The following is a 21,420-nucleotide window of genomic DNA, read 5'->3' as shown; positions in this document are numbered from 1 at the left end:
TCAGCCTGTGAATTTCACGAAGTGATCAATAAAGTTTTATTCTAACACATGCTGAAGTATTGATTATTTTATTTAGTAACTAAAGATTAATGTAGTCATTTATTATACTTAGTTACTTTCCACCACAGACAGATAAAATGACAATTACTCAGTTATAGGAGAAATTATAAATGTGTGAATAAAAATGAGAAAGAAAAGCATAAATAATGAATTGAAGAGACTCGCAGCGTCACTTCTTGCGTCGCCTCATGCAATATGAATCGCGTTTCCCACAATCTGGAGGAAGTGGCCTGAGGACTGATGTCCCCTCACATCTGCAGGTCTGGTGTCTGTCGGGACGAACATCTGCGCTGCAGGCTCCTGCTGATCTCTTCTCATGAAGGCATGTCAGAAGCATGTCAGGAGCATGTCAGGAGCATGTCTCCGCAGAAAGGAGGGGTTGTGAACTCGTTGTTTGTGCAGCTGTCCTGAAGAGGAAGGCTTCACACTGAGCTGCAGGTAATGAAACATTCATGTCGACAAGAAACCAGCCTGAGCAAGCTGTCAGGGGCGGTGTTACTTTTGATTTATGCGACACAACATCCCGCTAACATCTTCGTCTTTATTGTGTTTCTGGATCCACCTCTCTTAAAGTCTCTATTTTAAGCATTTCATGGACTTAAATGTAGATTTTCTTCTTGTTCAGAGACACTTTTTCTCCTCGACAGGTGTTCAAACACAGAATTAATACCCAGCCCCCCAGCCCTGCTCATGGCAAAGGTATGTACTGTGATAAGTAGGGGAGACCGGGGTCTGTTGGCACGCAGATATTTTCTGGTCTTTTTAATGTGAAACTAAAAATATCAAAATGCAATGGGGGGAATACAAGTCAATACATTTACTCAATTATTGTATTTAAGTTTAATTTTGAGGTACTAACCTTAGTTACTTTACAAATTAAGAGTTTTTGAATTTGCACAAAATAAATACAAGTAGAGCCGAAACAATTCGTCTATTTATCTTAATTAATTAATTGGAAACAATTTTGTTTAGTTTTTCATGCAGAAACATTTCCAGCTTCTCAAATGTGTTTTAAGTATTTCAATATATTTTTGCCTCATTTTGAGGTTTGAACTGTTGGTTGTGAACTTTGGGGTTAATTGTGACGACATTTCTCACCACTATTTTTTGTGCGTTGAGTACTTTTACGTACTTTAAGTACAATTTCCTGATTATACTCGCATACTTCTACGTTAAAACATCTTTTGACGAGGGTTGCATTTCAGTTTGTACTAATAATAACAGATGTGGAAGCGTTCAGATTGTTTACTTCAGTAGAAGTAGTATTACCACACTGTCACGAGGATAGTAGATAGTAGATGTAGACAAGAGGTTATTGTCTATTGTTCAAGGCTCCGATAGCCTACGCAAAGAACCCTCTTCCTCAGTCTCTGTGGGGAGGGAGGTTTTCATCCTCGCCCCGCTTCTGCATTCATTTGAGGTGAAATAGAGACGTAGTGAAGTCTGTACGTCTCCAACTTAACTTTGAGTCTTTTACTCGATGCTGCTGGACGTTGCAAACATGTGCAATTTGTTTACAGACGAGCATTGAACAGAGAAGAATAAAGTTTCTAATGATGAACGAATCATGACAAGTTATTGAGTTAAAGTTAAACAATTATTTAAAGATAATTCCTGGAAATCAAAAATGACTAAAATAACAGAGCTTAGTCTCTATTAATTGCATATTGCATCGTTCTTATTAAGTGATAATGTTCTTATAAAATAAAACATTAATAATATTCGTAAAGTTGTTGTTTATTACAACCAGCAGTTAAATATAATATATTATATTATATATAATATAATTATTTTATCCTCTTTTATTATTATGTTATCTTATTTCAGTTTTTATGTATTATTATTATTATTATTATTTTTATTAAAATGATTATGCTACTACTATTTTTATTATTTTACTTAGTTGAATTATTATTGTTTTATGTTTCTTATTATTTTTATTATTATTATTATGCTACTACTATTTTTATTATGTTATTATTTTACTTAGTTGAATTGTTATTTATTACTATTATGATGATGTTACTTATTTTTATTGTTATTGTTTAATGTAACTTATTTTTATTTTTATTATTATTATTGTTATTGTTATTCCTCTGCGTCTGTAGATGAGCTGGGCTGCCGGTACGCAGTGTGTAGCTAAGGCCGACCACAGGAAACCAAAACCTGAAGAGCTGTCGTACCACAAAGGAGACGTCCTCACCATTGTTGACCACGGCACGGTACGGCCATCTTTAAAAATGAGCTGCAGAAAGTATTTGTTTACACTTATTTTGTATTTGACACTTTGCTGTTTTCTAGAAGAAGGGATATTACAAGGCCAGACACAACAGCACGGGAGGGGAAGGACTCATAAACTCGTCCAATGTGCGCGAAAGAGAAGCTCTGCGTGTCGACCCCGGCCTCAGCTTCATGCCGTGAGTCTCCTCTCGACATTTTACACTTGTTCTCCTGCAGGTTCTCCACTGATCTTATGTCACACACTCTAAATCTCATCCTATTTTTATCCGTCCATCGTCTACCGCTTATCCGGGGTCGGGTCGCGGGGGCAGCAGCTCCAGTAAGGAACCTTATAACCTCCAGTTATAACCTCCGTCAGGAGTGCTATTGTAGTTCTCAAGTGTGTTTTATTTTCCTTCTTATTTCCCATGTATGTGTCTGTTGTCCGTTATTGTAAAGCACTTTTAGCTGCTTGTCTTGTGTGGAAGTTTCTTATGATGGCGTTATTACCTGCAGTAACCAGCAGCCGTGAGACTCTGATTCTAACTTTAGCTGCTTTCTCGGTTAATCATGAAAACATCTTGTGACCACACAGCGAGGGTTTGACACAAACATTCTCTTAACTTCCTGTTTTTGTTGTGTAAACCTCTGACTTCTCCTCCTGTCTGTTAGCACATGAGCATCTGTGAGATATGTCTGAGATGTTTACGCGTCTCACCCTGGGCCGTCTGTCACCAGTTGGTTTCACGGGAAGATTTCGGGTCCAGAGGCGGTGTGTAAGCTGCAGCCGGCCGAGGACGGGCTCTTCCTGGTCCGAGAGTCCATCCGCCATCCCGGCGACTACGTCCTGTGCGTCAGCGTCTCCGGAGACGTTATCCACTACCGGGTGAGATATCGGGACAACAAGCTGGCCATCGACAACACACAGTATTTCTACAACCTCATTGACATGATAGAGGTACGTAAGAAACTCCCGGCTGGATTTAATCCAAGTTGTGTAATCAAGACAGTTAAAAACATATAGGAATAAGCAAAATATACCAAATAGTAAACACGGTTAAAAGTGAAATGAACATTAAAGTTTAAAGTTTATTGTTTGTTGACGACACACATTGACATGATGGAGGTAAGTAAGAAACCCTGAAGGTCTTTCGCTAACACTTTATAATAAGACACGCAACATTTTGAGTAGTTACCAGGAAACCTTTAGTTAATAAGTAGAATCTATTAATTAGTTAATTAAGAAACGAAGCAGGAACGACTTAATTAATGATGAATCATTAATAAGTACTTCCCTAATAAATACATATAAATATGAGACACTAGAGATCCTAAACTAATGCTCCATCGTGTGTTATTATTATTATTATTATTATTATTATTATTATTATTATTATTATTATTATTATTATTATTATTATCATTATTATACATTTTTAAGATGAGCCGCACATGTATTTTATTTGTATTCCCTCTTTATGACCTTTCTTTTTATAAATTATTAGCATTTTTATTTTATGCTAATGAATTATTCTAACTTTATAACTTTATTTACATAATATTAATCAACCAATCAATTGATGACATCATAGCAGAATAAAGTCATTAAAAGTAGCCCCAACTTTACCTTTGATGTGTTATTACATAAATAATTAGTGACACAAGTTACTGTATGAGTCCATTCTGCATGATGAGAGCTTTAAGTGTGTTGTGTTGCTACTTTTACTGAAGTTAAAGATCTTCTTCCACCACAGACACCAGAAGCTCAGTCCTTTTATGGCTTTATCTGGCCTGTTTCTGTGTGTGTGTGTGTGTGTGTGTGTGTGTGTGTGTGTGTGTGTGTGTGTGTGTGTGTGTGTGTGTGTGTGTGTGTGTGTGTCAGCTGTTCACGAAGGACACTATGTGTGGGGGGGCGGGGGGGGGGGCAGGGCAGTGAACGCGTCGTGTTATCAGCGAGCCGCAGACGGCTTCAGGCCTGAGTCACACCGGCTGACTTAGTCTTCTGAGGAAACGCAGGGAGGACGTCCAGAGGAACATTCAGGCTGAATCATGTGCAGACTGCTGGAGATATCATTTAATTCAGCCCCTTGATGTGTTTTGTGGTCGGAGACACTGAGCAGTATCTACACACACTGTGTGCGGCGGTCCTTCTGATGATTTCTAAAGCTAAATACAGATTAAACTCTCATTGTCATGTTCTAGTGGCTTCCTGTGTGAATCCACATTTGTTTTATGACGACGCATGAAACTGATGAGCTGCACGGAGAGTTTAGAACCGGCATGGAAACCTTTAGTGTTTTTTAAATACACAACTTTCAATATACTACAAGCACGACGTACTTTGGAGATGTAGTAGTGATACCACGGTGTAGAAATATTCTGTAAGTAAAAGTTCTGCATTCAAACTCGTACTTAAATAAAAAAGTGTCAAAAAGAACTTGTGATGCAGAATGGCCTATTTCAGAATAATATTGTATATTATTATATTGAATTCTAGTGATTGATGCTCATCACTTTAATGTTGCAGCTGGTGGAGCTTATTTTAATTACTTTCTATGCTGATGACCCCCTTTATCTTATTTTATTTGATCTATTATCATATTTTAATTATATTCTGTATTATTAATCTGAATGGCAGAAAGTACCTCAAAAATGTAATTTAAGTCCAGTACTTGAGTAAATGTACTTAGTTTACACAAAGAGTGGAGAACCAGAAACGCACCAAATGAAATGACCGATGTTGCAGATGTAAAAAGAAAGAAATGATCGAGTATAAAAACTAAACTGTTTCCATCTCTTCAGTTTTACTCGAAGAACAAAGGCTCCATCGCTACGATTCTCCTGAAGCCAAAACAAAAACATGGAACCAAATCTGCCGAGTTGGAGCTGTCGAAAAGTGAGTTCCATGTACAAATGCAGATGAAATATAATAATAAAGATTATGAAGGTTTACAGTTCACGTCTGTCTGCAGCTGGATGGCTGCTCGACATCACGAAGCTCAAACTGGGGAAGAATATCGGAGAGGGGGAGTTTGGTGGTGAGCTACTTTTATTATTGTTCTCTTTGTACTTTGATAATTCTTTGTCGATTAGTTGAATGTTTGGTCTTAGTCGACTGAGATTGATTCAGCTGATTAGTTGTTTTTAATGCTGAATCCAAGAAACGTATTCAACCTTTATTTAAATTCTGAAATATATTGAGGAAGAGATTTAAAAACAATTATAAACGCACGTAAAACTAATAATAATTTTAAAAAAGCAGCTAAAATGTATCAACTAGAACAACTGGAAGTGAAATTAAACATTTGAATTGCATTAAGGATAAAGGTGACGTAAACTTTAGATTGTGCAAACTTATAAACACATATTATTATATTATATATTTAACGTGGAGCTTTTACATGATTCTTTGTGCAGTTTCACAAATCTGTCGATTAAATAAACTAGTCTGTCAGTCGACAAAATGATGAAGACATCCAGACTTTGTGTTTTATAATCATGTTTTGTACTGTGGTGTCCGTTTCTATATATTTATTGTGTCTGTAAATATGAGCAAAATGAAGAACATTTATTTATCTACCTTCAAAACATCTACAATGAAAAAGTGTCTTCTAACATTTACATAAAATAATAATGAAGTCCTCGTTAGTTTGATGTAATGCTGTGTGTGTGTGTGTGTGTGTCCCCCCAGCTGTTCATGAAGGACACTATATGGGCCAGAGGGTGGCAGTCAAGACCATTAAATGTGACGTGACCGCTCAGGCCTTCCTGCAGGAGACGACGGTGATGACGTGAGTCTGAAGATTTATTCAATTTTAATGTTTTCACATTTTGTCAGAGATAGAAGAAGTTTTCAGATCCTTTACTTAAAAGTAAAAGCATGATACAAATACTCTACGAGTACAAGTCCTGCATTCACAACTTTACTTCAGTAAATGTATGAAAAGTAAAATGTTCTTAAAGTATGAAAAGTCTTGATTGTGCAGCAAAATGTTTCCTGAAATATGATGTTTCTGGGTTAATATTCCTGCTGCATTAATGTGTGTGTTACATGTTCCTGTTACATTAATGTGTGTGTTACATGTTCCTGTTACATTAATGTGTGTGTTACATGTTCCTGTTACATTAATGTGTGTGTTACATGTTCCTGTTACATTAATGTGTGTGTTACATGTTCCTGTTACATTAATGTGTGTGTTACATGTTCCTGTTACATTAATGTGTGTGTTACATGTTCCTGTTGCATTAATGTGTGTGTTACATGTTCCTGTTACATTAATGTGTGTGTTACATGTTCCTGTTACATTAATGTGTGTTACATGTTCCTGTTACATTAATGTGTGTGTTACATGTTCCTGTTACATTAATGTGTGTGTTACATGTTCCTGTTACATTAAAGTGTGTGTTACATGTTCCTGCTGCATTAATGTGTGTGTTACATGTTCCTGTTACATTAATGTGTGTGTTACATGTTCCTGTTACATTAATGTGTGTGTTACATGTTCCTGTTACATTAAAGTGTGTGTTACATGTTCCTGCTGCATTAATGTGTGTGTTACATGTTCCTGTTACATTAATGTGTGTGTTACATGTTCCTGTTACATTAATGTGTGTGTTACATGTTCCTGTTACATTAATGTGTGTGTTACATGTTCCTGTTACATTAATGTGTGTGTTACATGTTCCTGCTGCATTAATGTGTGTGTTACATGTTCCTGTTACATTAATGTGTGTGTTACATGTTCCTGTTACATTAATGTGTGTGTTACATGTTCCTGTTGCATTAATGTGTGTGTTACATGTTCCTGTTACATTAATGTGTGTGTTACATGTTCCTGTTACATTAATGTGTGTGTTACATGTTCCTGTTACATTAATGTGTGTGTTACATGTTCCTGTTACATTAATGTGTGTGTTACATGTTCCTGTTACATTAATGTGTGTGTTACATGTTCCTGTTACATTAATGTGTGTGTTACATGTTCCTGTTACATTAATGTGTGTGTTACATGTTCCTGTTACTTTAATGTGTGTGTTACATGTTCCTGTTACATTAATGTGTGTGTTACATGTTCCTGTTACATTAATGTGTGTGTTACATGTTCCTGTTACATTAATGTGTGTGTTACATGTTCCTGTTACATTAATGTGTGTGTTACATGTTCCTGTTACATTAATGTGTGTGTTACATGTTCCTGTTACATTAATGTGTGTGTTACGTGTTTCTGTTACATTAATGTGTGTGTTACGTGTTCCTGTTACATTAATGGGTGTGTTACCTGTTCCTGTTACATTAATGTGTGTGTTACGTGTTTCTGTTACATTAATGGGTGTGTTACATGTTCCTGTTACATTAATGTGTGTGTTACATGTTCCTGTTACATTAATGTGTGTGTTACATGTTCCTGTTGCATTAATATGTGTGTTACATGTTCCTGTTACATTAATGTGTGTGTTACATGTTCCTGTTACATTAATGTGTGTGTTACATGTTCCTGTTACATTAATGTGTGTGTTACGTGTTTCTGTTACATTAATGTGTGTGTTACATGTTCCTGTTACATTAATGTGTGTGTTACATGTTCCTGTTACATTAATGTGTGTGTTACATGTTCCTGTTACATTAATGGGTGTGTTACCTGTTCCTGTTACATTAATGTGTGTGTTACATGTTCCTGTTACATTAATGTGTGTGTTACGTGTTTCTGTTACATTAATGGGTGTGTTACATGTTCCTGTTACATTAATGTGTGTGTTACGTGTTCCTGTTACATTAATGTGTGTGTTACGTGTTCCTGTTACATTAATGTGTGTGTTACATGTTTCTGTTACATTAATGTGTGTGTTACATGTTCCTGTTACATTAATGTGTGTGTTACGTGTTCCTGTTACATTAATGTGTGTGTTACGTGTTTCTGTTACATTAATGTGTGTGTTACATGTTCCTGTTACATTAATGTGTGTGTTACGTGTTTCTGTTACATTAATGTGTGTGTTACATGTTCCTGTTACATTAATGTGTGTGTTACATGTTCCTGTTGCATTAATGTGTGTGTTACATGTTCCTGTTACATTAATGTGTGTGCTCAATAAGAAATTAACTAACGTTGACTTGTTGTGCACGTGATCATATACTTTTGAATTCATTATAACTTGTTATTCCTGCTGTCAGTGTTTTTAATGTGGCTTCACTTCTTCCAGGAAGCTGCAGCATAAAAACCTGGTGCGACTGTTGGGGGTGATTCTGCACAAAGGGCTTCATATCGTCACAGAGCTCATGACTAAGGTACAGTGAACGCATCATTTATCAGTTAGAAAATAAAACATGATTATAATAACAACCGGTAACACATAAAAATAAAGATAACAGTGAATACATATTGATCTTGAAGACTTTATTCATCACACAATGGAGCAGAAAATGCAATATTATATAATAAGTGAAAGCCCGTTGCTTTGTACTATTTAAAGCAACAACAAACAACAAACTCTCATGTTGTGTTGATGTTGGCGCCCCCTGTGGACACTAGTGGTAGTGTTTCCCCAGAATGAAAACTGCATTTCCCATGAGCTCCAGCGCCTCGTGTCGTACAGATATTGATCTGGAATTTGTTCTGTAAGCGAGTGAAAGAAAGATGCAACTTCTTCTTAATATCATTTTTTATTTTTTTAAACAGCTGTTTGCAGGATGCACAGTGACCTTGATGTCGGTCACACGAGCGTTGCGGTTCATGCTTTGCTTAAGTGCAGCTTAAATTAGCTACAGTCAGCTAGCATTAGCTAGCTTTGTTTCAACCATCGACGTAAACTCATATATTGATGTAAAACCACATCTCTCAATGTATTACCAGTGTAGGAGGAAGAGGGCCAATTCAGGAGCGTTTGAATCCTTTTAAATCAGAAAGTTTGACTCAACAGCTATAAACATATCTGCTTTTTTGTTATGCAAATTCACCTCCAGCAGCCAGTGAAAAATAAATACTTATGGGGGGTTTATTATTTTATGTGGGTTGCTTTACTTTGTGGGTAATAAAGTGATCTGGACAACTCCTGAAGGATAGACAGAGAGGGAAGGACGCACTGCAGGTTTTCACTGTTCGTGTAGTTTTTAAAGAGATAGTTTGGATGCATGAGGTAATTATCTATAGTCAGTGTACCTGCAGTAGATGCAGTTTGGAGAAACAGACAAGATTACCAGCAGGAAGCTGAGCGATGTGCTGCTGAGGACGTGGGCAACAGCAAAAAGTATTTTAACCACTTAAAATACATTGCCGTCAGACAGGGAACTGAAGCCATTATCAACGCTCTCGCTACCAGACTCCATTGGAAAAAACAGTAATTTTACCTCACAGAACACGGGGGCTGCTGGTCCACAGCTGCTTTGATCAGTTAGTTAGTTTGTGTTATTGTGTGACTTTGGGGTTTTAAAGGTTTAGTTAAGAATCACCAAAGTCACACAATAAGACAAACTAACTAACCGATCGCGGCCTGAATAATTCAACCTGAAAGGTGAAATTACTGTTTTTGTCAATGGAGTCTGGTGGCTTTGGCGAGAGCATCGATAACGGCTTCAGTTCCCCGTCAGAAAGTGGTGAAATATTCTAAATATAGCATACACTTAAACTGATATGAAATTTTTAGTGGCTAAAATGAGTTTTGCTGCTTCCCCGTCCACAGCAGCACATTGCTTTACTTCCTGCTGGTGCTCCTGTCTGTTTCTGCAGGTAACACACTGACTGTGGAGAAGAACCTCATACAACATCCAAACGATCCCTTTAACAGAGTGAATGGCTTCTGTGATTAATTTAATCTGTTTTCATTTCATGTGTTTTATTGTGAAGTTTGGGTTTGATACATCGCCTCTTAATTAAAGGCAATTTCCTCCTACGACAGACAATGAGAAGTGACCTTAACCTTAACGCCTGGCTGCCCTGATGCCAGTTGGAGCCTCTGATGGCATCCAGCTTTAAGGAGTCAGAGTCGGACTTCTCCTGGTTAATGACATTAGGCCAAAGCCCAGAAGCTCATTGTGGTTGCTCGGCCTCGAATACGGTCATATTATGACTTAAGGTGACATTTTAAATAGTAAATAACTTGGTTAGCTCCGGCTTAACACCTTGGCAAACCAAAAGAAGAGATCCTCTGCTTGTAGTGCTTCTCATAATACTAACTGAGAAATCTTCTAAATGAGCTTTGTTTGAGTATTTTCTCAGTTATTTACACACTGTGTGTGTTTGTGTTGCAGGGAAACCTTGTCAACTTCCTCCGGACAAGAGGACGCTCGGTTGTACACTCAGTTCAGCTGCTCCGCTTTGCTCTGTGAGTTCAGACTGTGTGTGTGTTTGGACAGACGTCAATGGTTTTAATATTATGTACAAATGATAGCGTGTGCAGAGTTATACAGTGTGTGTCCATACATGCAAAGACTGTGAGGTAAGTTTATTTATACCACTTTTCAGACACTTTACAGTGTGTGTGTGTGTGTGTGTGTGTGTGTGTGTGTGTGTGTGTGCTCAGGGATGTGTGTGAGGGGATGGAGTACCTGGAGTCCAAGAAGTTGATTCACAGAGATTTGGCGGCTCGTAACGTGCTGGTGTCTGACGACAGCGTGGCCAAGGTCAGCGACTTCGGCCTGACCAAGGTGGACTCGAAAGAGTCCGATAACGCCAAACTGCCGGTCAAATGGACCGCGCCCGAAGCGCTGAAGAAAGAGGTCGGTGGGAGGCGCTGCTCGGTCACTTTTCTTCTGTCTGAGATTTGTTTTTATTGTGTTCCTATGTGTTTCTGTGTCTTTTTAATATTTATAATAAGGCATGTTTTATAAAGCATTCATAAGTTTAGACGCCGTAATAATGGTTAACGCATCATTTATTAACGCTTTATATTCAGTAATAATCCATCAGTAAGGAGCCGGTTGGTTTTAATGACCGGATGCTTTTCTTTCTCTAACTTGTGGGTTTATTTAGTTCATCAGGAGCTGACAGTTTGATTACTCACTGGGTTTATAACAACTTATAAACCCTTTACAAAGTATTCCCTATTAGAAAAGAGTTCCACAGTTTTTATGTTTTTATATATTTGCTCCCATTTTGCAGAAATTCTCCACAAAGTCAGACGTTTGGAGCTACGGCGTTCTTCTGTGGGAGATCTTCTCTTACGGTCGGCAACCTTACCCTAAGATGGTACGTAGCCCCTGAACACATCACTATTACACTGTGTGTGTGTTTGTGTGTGTGTGTGTGTGTGTGTGTGTGTGTGTGTGTGTGTGTGTGTGTGTGTGTGTGTGTCTTTGGTTGCTTACATAATGCAAGTATTATTACATGTTCTTATTAAAGAATGTATACTTAATTATAATAATTCATATTGTGTTCAAGCTTTTTATAACGAAATGCAGCTGAAAATGTATTAGATTTAGTGAAGTGATTTCATACTGCGGTGTTATAATGTCTTGTTATAAGGGATTCGTGTCCTTTAAATATGAAGCTCCAGACAGGCCATGGTTAGCTTAGCTTAGCATAAAGACTGGAAACCCGGAAATGACTCCTCTTAGACTCAATAACAATAATTCATTAACATGTAATACCTCGTTTATTTAATCTAAGCAACAACAATTGTTGGGGGTTATGTGCAGAACTATTTCTTGGCCGGGACCAGATGACGTCACCTTCTCGTATAACTCTCAGCAATAAAGCAGAAAGAAACACTTTGCGTTTAACTGGTTAACCTCACAACCTAATATGACTTTATTTACACTTTGTTATTATTAAGCAGCTGCACAACCACTCTTTGTCTGAGAAGTCGCAGACCTCCATCTTTTCTGTATCTCTCTCCACGCTCACTAATAATCATTTTGAGAGAGGACACCCTATAAAGAAAGTAGGACTCTGAGGAAGCTGTCCTCTCTGTCCCGACTGCAGCTTGTTACTTAACTGTGCCGCCGGCTTCGTCACTACACCGTTCCTCTTCTGGACCGACTTACTGCTTCTGAGCAGGATCTGTGCCAGGTCGTTCGGTTCACTCGGGGTGCTCAGTTCACTCGTGTCACGGTAGTGCGTCAGCAAGGATCCAGATTTACTGTAGGTTTTGTGATGGGACAACATGTTGAAATAATCTTATTGTTTCCAGCTTAACTAATCTACTTTATAACCTGTTTGGGTCTGGAGGAAGAGGAAGTTGCTCCTTATCTGTGGTATCTGTCGCTTTCAGGTAATCTGTGCCACTCGAGGTTTAGTGAGGTCAGCAGGATCAGGCAGCATTAATCAAAGGCACAGTTAGTATGTCTCTTTTCCACTTTACGTCAGGCGGTGTCCCTTTAAATGCAAACGATTACCTCCCAATTACAGCCTGCTTGTAAATGTATATGCAGGTTGATTTATTTGGGTCAAGTTTGTGTTCTTAATTAAACTCTGCGCTGGGTAATAGTTATCTGTTGGCTGAGAGACCAATAGAAACAGCGTGTGTGTGTGTCTGTGTGTGTGTGTGTGTGTGTTCCTGCTGCATTAATGTGTGTGTTACATGTTCCTGCTACATTAATGTGTGTGTTACATGTTCCTGTTGTATTAATGTGTGTGTTACATGTTCCTGCTGCATTAATGTGTGTGTTACATGTTCCTGCTACATTAATGTGTGTGTTACATGTTCCTGCTGCATTAATGTGTGTGTTACATGTTCCTGTTACATTAATGTGTGTGTTACATGTTCCTGTTACATTAATGTGTGTGTTACATGTTCCTGTTGCATTAATGTGTGTGTTACATGTTCCTGCTGCATTAATGTGTGTGTTACATGTTCCTGCTACATTAATGTGTGTGTTACATGTTCCTGTTACATTAATGTGTGTGTTACATGTTCCTGTTACATTAATGTGTGTGTTACATGTTCCTGTTACATTAATGTGTGTGTTACATGTTCCTGTTGCATTAATGTGTGTGTTACATGTTCCTGTTGCATGAATGTGTGTGTGTTACATGTTCCTGTTACATTAATGTGTGTGTTACATGTTCCTGTTACATTAATGTGTGTGTTACATGTTCCTGTTGCATGAATGTGTGTGTGTTACATGTTCCTGTTACATTAATGTGTGTGTTACATGTTCCTGTTGCATTAATATGTGTGTTACATGTTCCTGTTACATTAATGTGTGTGTTACATGTTCCTGTTACATTAATGTGTGTGTTACATGTTCCTGTTACATTAATGTGTGTGTTACATGTTCCTGTTACATTAATATGTGTGTTACATGTTCCTGTTACATTAATGTGTGTGTTACATGTTCCTGTTGCATTAATGTGTGTGTTACATGTTCCTGTTGCATTAATGTGTGTGTTACATGTTCCTGTTACATTAATGTGTGTGTTACATGTTCCTGTTGCATTAATGTGTGTGTTACATGTTCCTGTTGCATTAATGTGTGTGTTACATGTTCCTGTTGCATTAATGTGTGTGTTACATGTTCCTTTTACATTAATGTGTGTGTTGCATGTTCCTGTTACATTAATGTGTGTGTTACATGTTCCTGTTACATTAATGTGTGTGTTACATGTTCCTGTTACATTAATGTGTGTGTTACATGTTCCTGTTGCATTAATGTGTGTGTTACATGTTCCTGTTGCATTAATGTGTGTGTTACATGTTCCTGTTACATTAATGTGTGTGTTACATGTTCCTGTTGCATTAATGTGTGTGTTACATGTTCCTGTTACATTAATGTGTGTGTTACATGTTCCTGTTACATTAATGTGTATTGATCTTGTTTGCAGTTTTACAGACGTCTCTTTTATGACGGTGGTCTTTGGGGACGAACGTTCACATTCAAAAGCAGCACATTTCGAGAGATTCATAAAACTGTAATATGTAAAGTAACTCTAGCTGTCAGACAAATGTAGTGGAGTAAAAAGTACAATATTTACCTCTGAGATGTAGTGAACTCGAAGTATAAAGTAACATAAAATGGAAATACTCACGTAAAGTACCCTGAATTTGTACTTGAGTACAGTACTTAGTTACTGTCCACCACTGATACTTGGTGACGTTGTTCTTATTTATTTCCCTCCTCCTATTCATGAAGTCTCTGAAGGAGGTGAAGGAGAAGGTGGAGGGGGGCTATCGCATGCAGGCCCCAGACGACTGCCCCCCCGGCGTTTACTCCCTGATGAGGATGTGCTGGGAGCCGGAGCCTCGCAGGAGACCTGCCTTCCACAAGCTGAGAGAGAAACTCGAGCGAGAGATGGGGAAACTCAGCCCGGGGTGTCGGGAGGGGATCGGCACAGGATCCAGGTGCTGATCTTGAACTCATAGTGATGGAAACAGAGTGGCGGCTGACGGAGAGGTAACACACACATTGTTACCCGCTGCTGGGTTGGCGTGTGTCACACAAGATGGCGCGGTGCACATTGAACTGGATTCTCTTCTCTACTTTGGTCCATTTGGAGTTCGTACAGACGTTCACGCTCCCCAGAGGATAAACCCTCAACGACTTTGGTGACTTTTCCTTTTGCGCCACCAACAAGTTCAAGTCAAGCACAGTCCAACACACAGTACAACACACAGTACATACCCTGTACCCCAGTTTCTTTGTGGTTGCACAATAAATACAAATAACTTAAATAATTAAATCAATATAACTGCAGCCTGTGATAATAAATATGCTTGCTGCTTGTGAATGTTCCATAGAAACCGCCTCGCTTTGAGCACGAGGGCCTAGTTTAATGTGAACACAATTTATTTATTTATGAAAAACTATTTAAATTGCAATGTGTCTGTAACGTTCATACTGCCATACTTGATGACAGTTATTAGTTTGTAGTTTCACTCAACAGCACGTTGTTCTCTCTCTCGCTGCAACCGACACAACCAGGAAGCTTTATGCAAATGATGTCATCAGGTGACTTTTAGAGCCTGTGCTCGTTTCTTTCATTGGTTGACTTCACAGGAAACTCTGCGTTTCGTTTTCAACGGCTTTGTGCCGTAAATCGAGCCTTCGTTTCCCCTGGAGATCGGACCTGGTGGCAAAGCAAAGCTTACAGGGAGACAATCCAAACGCAGATGTCATTATTCTACAGCCATTACATCGTGCAATCAACGTTTACTTCATAATGACAAGATAAAGCAAAGAACTTGTCCTTTGACACTTAAATTATACATTTTAAAATGTTTTTTTGTGACTAAAAGATTTAATTTTAATGTGTTATTTGCACACACACATCAGACTGCATAAAATTCAGATATTAAAAAAAATAATAAATGTAACAATAAAAGGAAGAATACAAAATGAGAAGAAAAACTAACTAATTAATCCAAGTAAAATAAAATAAATACATGAAAAACAATATGGGGAAAAGGAAGAAAATAATGTAAACAATGTGTTCACTGTAATAACAAACATTCAAACCACAGGACGATGCTCGGCCACTGTTTGTGAAGTCTGTGGACACTTTGTTTTTCGTACCACACCAATGCGTTACAACTAACAAGTGTTGTCTGTGTAGCCAAAGCCAACTGGTGTTTGGCGGTAAGATGCCATAATGTTTTAGAAATACTGAACCTTGAGTTTGAATCTCCTGAATGTTTGAATGTGGGTTCAGTCGATGAGGTGAAGAGCAAACAGGATTTAGTCTCCGTTTACTGTATGAATATGGTACCTGTATGATCAAAGTTTGCATGCAAATTAAACACAGAATATTTATATTTATTGTCAGGGAGCAATGTCAGGAAAAAGACACAAAATGACTACAAAGAGACACAACATGACTATAAAGAGAAACAATGACTTCAAAGAGACACAAAATGACCACAAAGAGACACAAAGTGATTACAAAGAGAAACAAAATGACCACAAAGAGACAAAAAATGACCACAAAGAGACACAAAATGACCACAAAGAGACACAAAATGACTACAAATAGACAAAAAATGACTACAAAGAGACACAAAATAACTATAAAGAGAAACAAAATGACTACAAAGAGACACAAAATGACTACAAAGAGACACAAAATGACTACAAAGAGACACAAAATGACTATAAAGAGACATAAAATGACTAAAATGACTACAAGAGAAACAAAATGACCACAAAGAGAAACAAAATGACTATAAAGAGAAACAAAGTGACTATAAAGAGAAACAAAATGACTATAAAGAGAAACAAAATGACTATAAAGAGAAACAAAGTGACTATAAAGAGAAACAAAATGACCACAAAGAGAAACAAAATGACTATAAAGAGAAACAAAATGACTATAAAGAGAAACAAAGTGACTATAAAGAGAAACAAAATGACTACAAAGAGACACAAGAGAAACAAAATGACCACAAAGAGACACAAGCTGTAAAGTCTGTGTGTCTTGCTCCTGTGTTGGAGAGGTGTTGGGGCCTTTTGCATGTCTGTGCCCGGGGCCCCGCTGCCTCATGAATGTTAATTAAATATATTTTTGACTTTAAAGATAAACTTTGCCATTTTAGTTTTCCAGATTTCTTGTTTAGCCACCAAACCTCACAGTATTTGTGACACTTTGTCTGTCGCACTGTACCAGGCAGCATAGTTGGGGCGGACTTTGATTCACATCATTCAAATTTAATTTATTTTGTAAAACTAAATCTACGGGAAATACCACAGTTATTACTACTTCCTGTCCCCTCTTTATCGGGATTTTGAGATTATGAGAGTGACTTTACGTTATCCAACGTCCTCTTGGGATCTCTTGGGGTTTTTACAGGTACAGAATGTTTTCTGCTTTCCTAATCTTTGTACTGCACATGATTATTTTACATATACAGTTATATAATATATTTATTAATGTATCACTCATTTCACTGTATTGTGGTTGTCAGATGCTTTTTAACAGAATTACCATTAAATGTTTATATTTCTGACGAGACAAAAACACTTTCAGATAAAAACTCACCAGAAAATGAAGCCTTTTTATTATTTTTTTGGGGTTGTTGTCACGTTAGAAGTTGAATTAAAGATGTCATTTGACTTAAGTCTACGTAAGCCTGGTATTTGTCTGTCCCAGGAGACGGACCAGAAATTGAGGTTTGATCCTCTGCCTCTTGTTATCGCTCAGAGCGAGGATCCTCCACGATTTGTTCAATCTGCTCGGTGTTTTCCTGAAGCTCTCTAATAGGATGAGCTGGATTTATAAAGCAACCAATTGTAAAAAAAAAAAAAAAAGAAGAAGATAATAATAATAATAATAATAAAAGATTTGCGGCCTTAGAGTTATATATATTATTCAGTGAAGGATTTACTTATTTTCTGAATACAATTGGTTATTTCCTAGCTGTTTGTCAGTTTGCCTTTTTAAAGCTCTGACACAGAAATATCAGGACAAAGGTTTTATCCTTGTACCCATATGTTAACCGGAGTGGCACTGGAGACCTCCGCCAAGGCCAATGGTGCATTCAAGTGCTCCTCAGAGTGTCCCATTGTGGAAACAACGCAATGTTTTTTTATTGCTCAGAGCGTCTAATGAACACGTTGATATCTGTTTCTAGTTGTTGTTCCGACTTGAGGGGGTGTTCCTGGGAATCTTCCCAGTCGGAAACTCATTTTTCCCATTATTCCAACCCCACATGAATGCAGCACAAAAGCCTTATCTAGCAATGTTAATGAAAGTGAAACATAAATCATGAATCCCCCCGTGATTTGGATCCGCTCCAACATGTAATGGGTTCTTCCTCGGCCCATGCTTCACCCTTCCACCAAGTTTCATAGAAATCGGGATGGTAGCTGACAGAAAAAAACAAAAACAAAGATGACATAATACCGACAGAGACTTCTATTAAACGCTCCTAAAAATAAAACTGATCTCTGATGTAATAATCACAGGAAATAATCTGCTCAAAATTCATCCAAATTGCTCGTTTGACACGAACATCCTGCAGATGCTGAGTTTTCACTTTTTGGGTTAATTGCACCGTTTATCAGCTGTTCTGTTATTGTTCTGCAGAATCTAAATTAGTTTTTACATACAAGTCATTTGATTTGGTGCATAATAGTGAAAACTTAAACACATTAAGAGAAAATAAAATGGAAAAACAAAAGCAAATATTGAAAAAAAACTAAAGATATATTATAAAAACTATTATCGAATTTAAAAAATGTGTACAAGAAACAAGAATCTACAAAAAATGACAAATTACTGTGAAAAAACACGTGCAGTATATCTGTATTAAATGCAGTGCAATTTTAAAAGTGGTAGTATTTTGTCAGATGAATGTGCAAAGGTTCACAGGACGGAGTGTGAGGAAGATTTTGCATTGACTATAATATGAAAATATCCATAAAATACGTCACTTAACGTTCGTCGTGTGTCCTCACGACTCAATGACGGAAAAAGGATCCCTTAAAGAAGCAGGACGACCCTGCTGGGGCTTATGGTGATCAGGATTAAGTAGATCGTGGTCACTTCAGAAGGTCCGAGGGTTAAAGCGACGGAGGTAATATGAGCACAAAACCTCTTTCACCTGCTCATCCCTGAAGAGCTGCTTTCCTCTGCACCTGCCTCTGTTTTCAGGCTTCAGAAACCGTCGCCTGTGACGGGGGACAATCACAGGTCATTTCAGATACACATGCAGATGTGCGTGCGCCTTCCTTCAGATGGTGAAATTCATAGGCGATAAATACTGCAGGAGTAACTACACTACGCTCAAGGTTATTGTGCACATTTTGCCCAATGAAGCCAAAAATAATTAGGGAATTGTAAGGAAATGTCACGTTTTATTAAAGTTAATCTGTTGTTTTTATATAGTATTTACGTTTATATATCTTCAATAGACCAGACTTATAATCAGTGTTGGAGAGCGAACTACATGAAATTAAACTAGTAGTTTATATTCATATTTGCATTGTGATTAAAGTAGTTAAATTACTTAATTCATTCATTTTTTATGTAGTAATAAAAGGAAAGGAATTCTTTTTATTTGCTTTCATTGCTTCTGTCCTGTAATTGAACCTCTTTGGTTGCTCTGAAAGTAAAAGATAGCCTTTTGTTTTGACTGTAACAGGTCAAGTTAAACTGTTTTAATTGTTAAGGTTGTCGATGAGGCGCTGAAGTTAAAGACTTTTTTCGGACGATATTTTATTTTATTTTATTTTGTTATGTACTACCTGTAAACAAGTGTACACTTTTGTAAATAAACTAATTTGAGTTGCTTTTTTTAAATTATATTATGTTAGAAGTTTCTATCACATGTACATTGTCAATTTGACTTTTCTTTTTTTTTAAGTAACTTTATTGAACCAAACTTTCTCCTTGGGGTATCTTTGCTGTAATTCAGTACACTAGTTAAATAAAAGACTAATAAGATGGAAAGACAATAATAAGACAGGTTGTGAGATAAGAAGTGATGACATAAATAAAGTATGTTATAATATACATGTATGAAAATGAGGATTGATGTTAAAAAAAGTTTTTCCAACAGTTTTGCTGTTATTAACTTCTTTCAGTGTGAAGTTATCACACTGTGCTTTTAAAGTAGCTCCCCCAACACTGCTCTTTATTATAATAATAAATATTAATAGTTATAATAACAATAATAATGAAGAATTAAATGTATATAGGACACTTTAAAATACAGCAAAATCTCAAGGTGCTTCACATAAAAGGAAAATAATCACAGTAACATCTGGTCAATTACACAAAAGAACACTTTGATATTAAAGGTTAAAGTTGAACATAAAAACACACTAAGAGAAGAACTGCTGAGTTTTAGGATTATATTTAAAAGCAGCGCAGTAAGTAAGCGCACACTTATCCCGGTTTCCTACAGTTGATCGGTGCGAACATAACGACATTTGGATCGATAGTCTGGCCCGGAGTCAAAGGGTTTGCTTCCTACTTAAAATACCTTGAGAACTGTGTGGAGAAGATTTAGTTGAGAACATGCTGTGAAGAAGGGTAAGTAGGTCAGGTTCAGCAAAAGCCCATATGCATCATGGATTGGCCTTTTAACACTAAAGAGTTAACAGCGGCCATGTTTGTCTCCGTGTGGATTTACGTCAGTGAAGGAGCTCTTCACATAATCGTCTTCATCACAGTTTTTCTTTTATTGCGCGGATTTAAAACATTTTATGTTCTGAATGTTTTTCTCTGTAATCGTCATCGTGAGAATAATAATAATAAATATTTCAAGTAGGATAACCTGACGTTTGGTGGGACTCACATAATGCTGTGTAAAGACCAACCATCATTAATAAATGCTAAATTTAAATTTTATTAAAAATTATTTCACTGTTAATAAAATGTAAATATGTTTACTAATTATTAGTAATGCTATTAATTATTTTATTTATTTATTTAGTTTTAAGTATTTGTTAAAGATTTAATAAAAACAGCATTACATTGACAGATGAACACTTTGTTTATAAACATTGTTTAGAATTACTTTTTTTAAATGGTGAATAAATAGTTTGTGAAGCATCTATAAACATTGTTTAGACAGATAATTAATACTTTGTCAATGTTTAATAATAAAACAGTTTCTTAAAGGTTTATAAATCATTTCGTATGATTAATATAGTATATAAAATGTTACAATAAACATTAATAACTTAAGTAATAAGAATGTAATTGTTATCAGCTATGATACAATATATAATTTATAATGTAATTATTTCACATTACACAACTAAAGATAAAATAACACATTATAGCATTACTCATAATTAAACATTTATCATTTCATTGTTAAGAGTAAAATAGCTTTATATGTATAGATGTATATAAACAGCTGATGAGAGTTGACGGGCAGGTGAGTGTAAACACTATGAGCTTACTCTGCCCGGGGTGCAGCTGTAATTAGCCCTCATAAATAAGGTTAAGAGCAACCGTCTGTCTCAGAGTCTGACGTAAGAGCTGCTTGCGTGACAAGGTGACCGACCAGCTGAAGAAAAGCACAAGAGTGTTACTCTTTTACACTACAGCCAAAGTAAACTTAAGTTACTCCTTTAATAAACAAAAGGAAAAGAATATTTGCTATATGCGTTTAGTTTGTGTCATAATTCCTTTGCATGTTCAGTTTTGTGATTGCTGTTTGTTCCTGAGAGTTTCCATTAGCTTTAAAGACGGTGCATTATTGTGAGGGTAGGGTACGACTTCTCAGGGTGACCCGTTTTCCTGTGGACGTCTCAGTCGT

General features: G+C 36.9%; 1 protein-coding gene across 2 annotated transcripts; it reads left to right on the top strand.

Annotated features, from left to right (window-relative positions):
* The first annotated feature begins 260 nt into the window (after positions 1-260).
* matk (megakaryocyte-associated tyrosine kinase) lies at positions 261-16,066 on the top strand. 2 transcript variants are annotated; one of them, XM_029430587.1, is made up of 13 exons: positions 261-498; positions 708-759; positions 2,169-2,282; positions 2,365-2,477; positions 3,019-3,238; positions 5,083-5,176; positions 5,253-5,318; positions 5,972-6,071; positions 8,482-8,566; positions 10,526-10,599; positions 10,798-10,993; positions 11,376-11,462; positions 14,348-16,066. In XM_029430587.1, exons 2-13 carry the CDS (start codon positions 751-753, stop codon positions 14,561-14,563), a joined length of 1,374 nt encoding a protein of 457 aa, XP_029286447.1. In that variant the 5' UTR covers positions 261-498; positions 708-750; the 3' UTR covers positions 14,564-16,066. The 2 variants fall into 2 exon arrangements, with proteins under 2 accessions (XP_029286447.1, XP_029286446.1); XM_029430586.1 differs by having other exon boundaries at positions 262-498; positions 2,362-2,477.
* Positions 16,067-21,420: the final 5,354 nt, after the last annotated feature.

This window comes from Cottoperca gobio, chromosome 4, assembly GCF_900634415.1.
Source record: "Cottoperca gobio chromosome 4, fCotGob3.1, whole genome shotgun sequence".
Lineage (NCBI taxonomy): Eukaryota > Metazoa > Chordata > Actinopteri > Perciformes > Bovichtidae > Cottoperca > Cottoperca gobio.
Note: the sequence above shows the minus strand (reverse complement) of the source record. Positions and strands in the feature narration are given on the sequence as shown.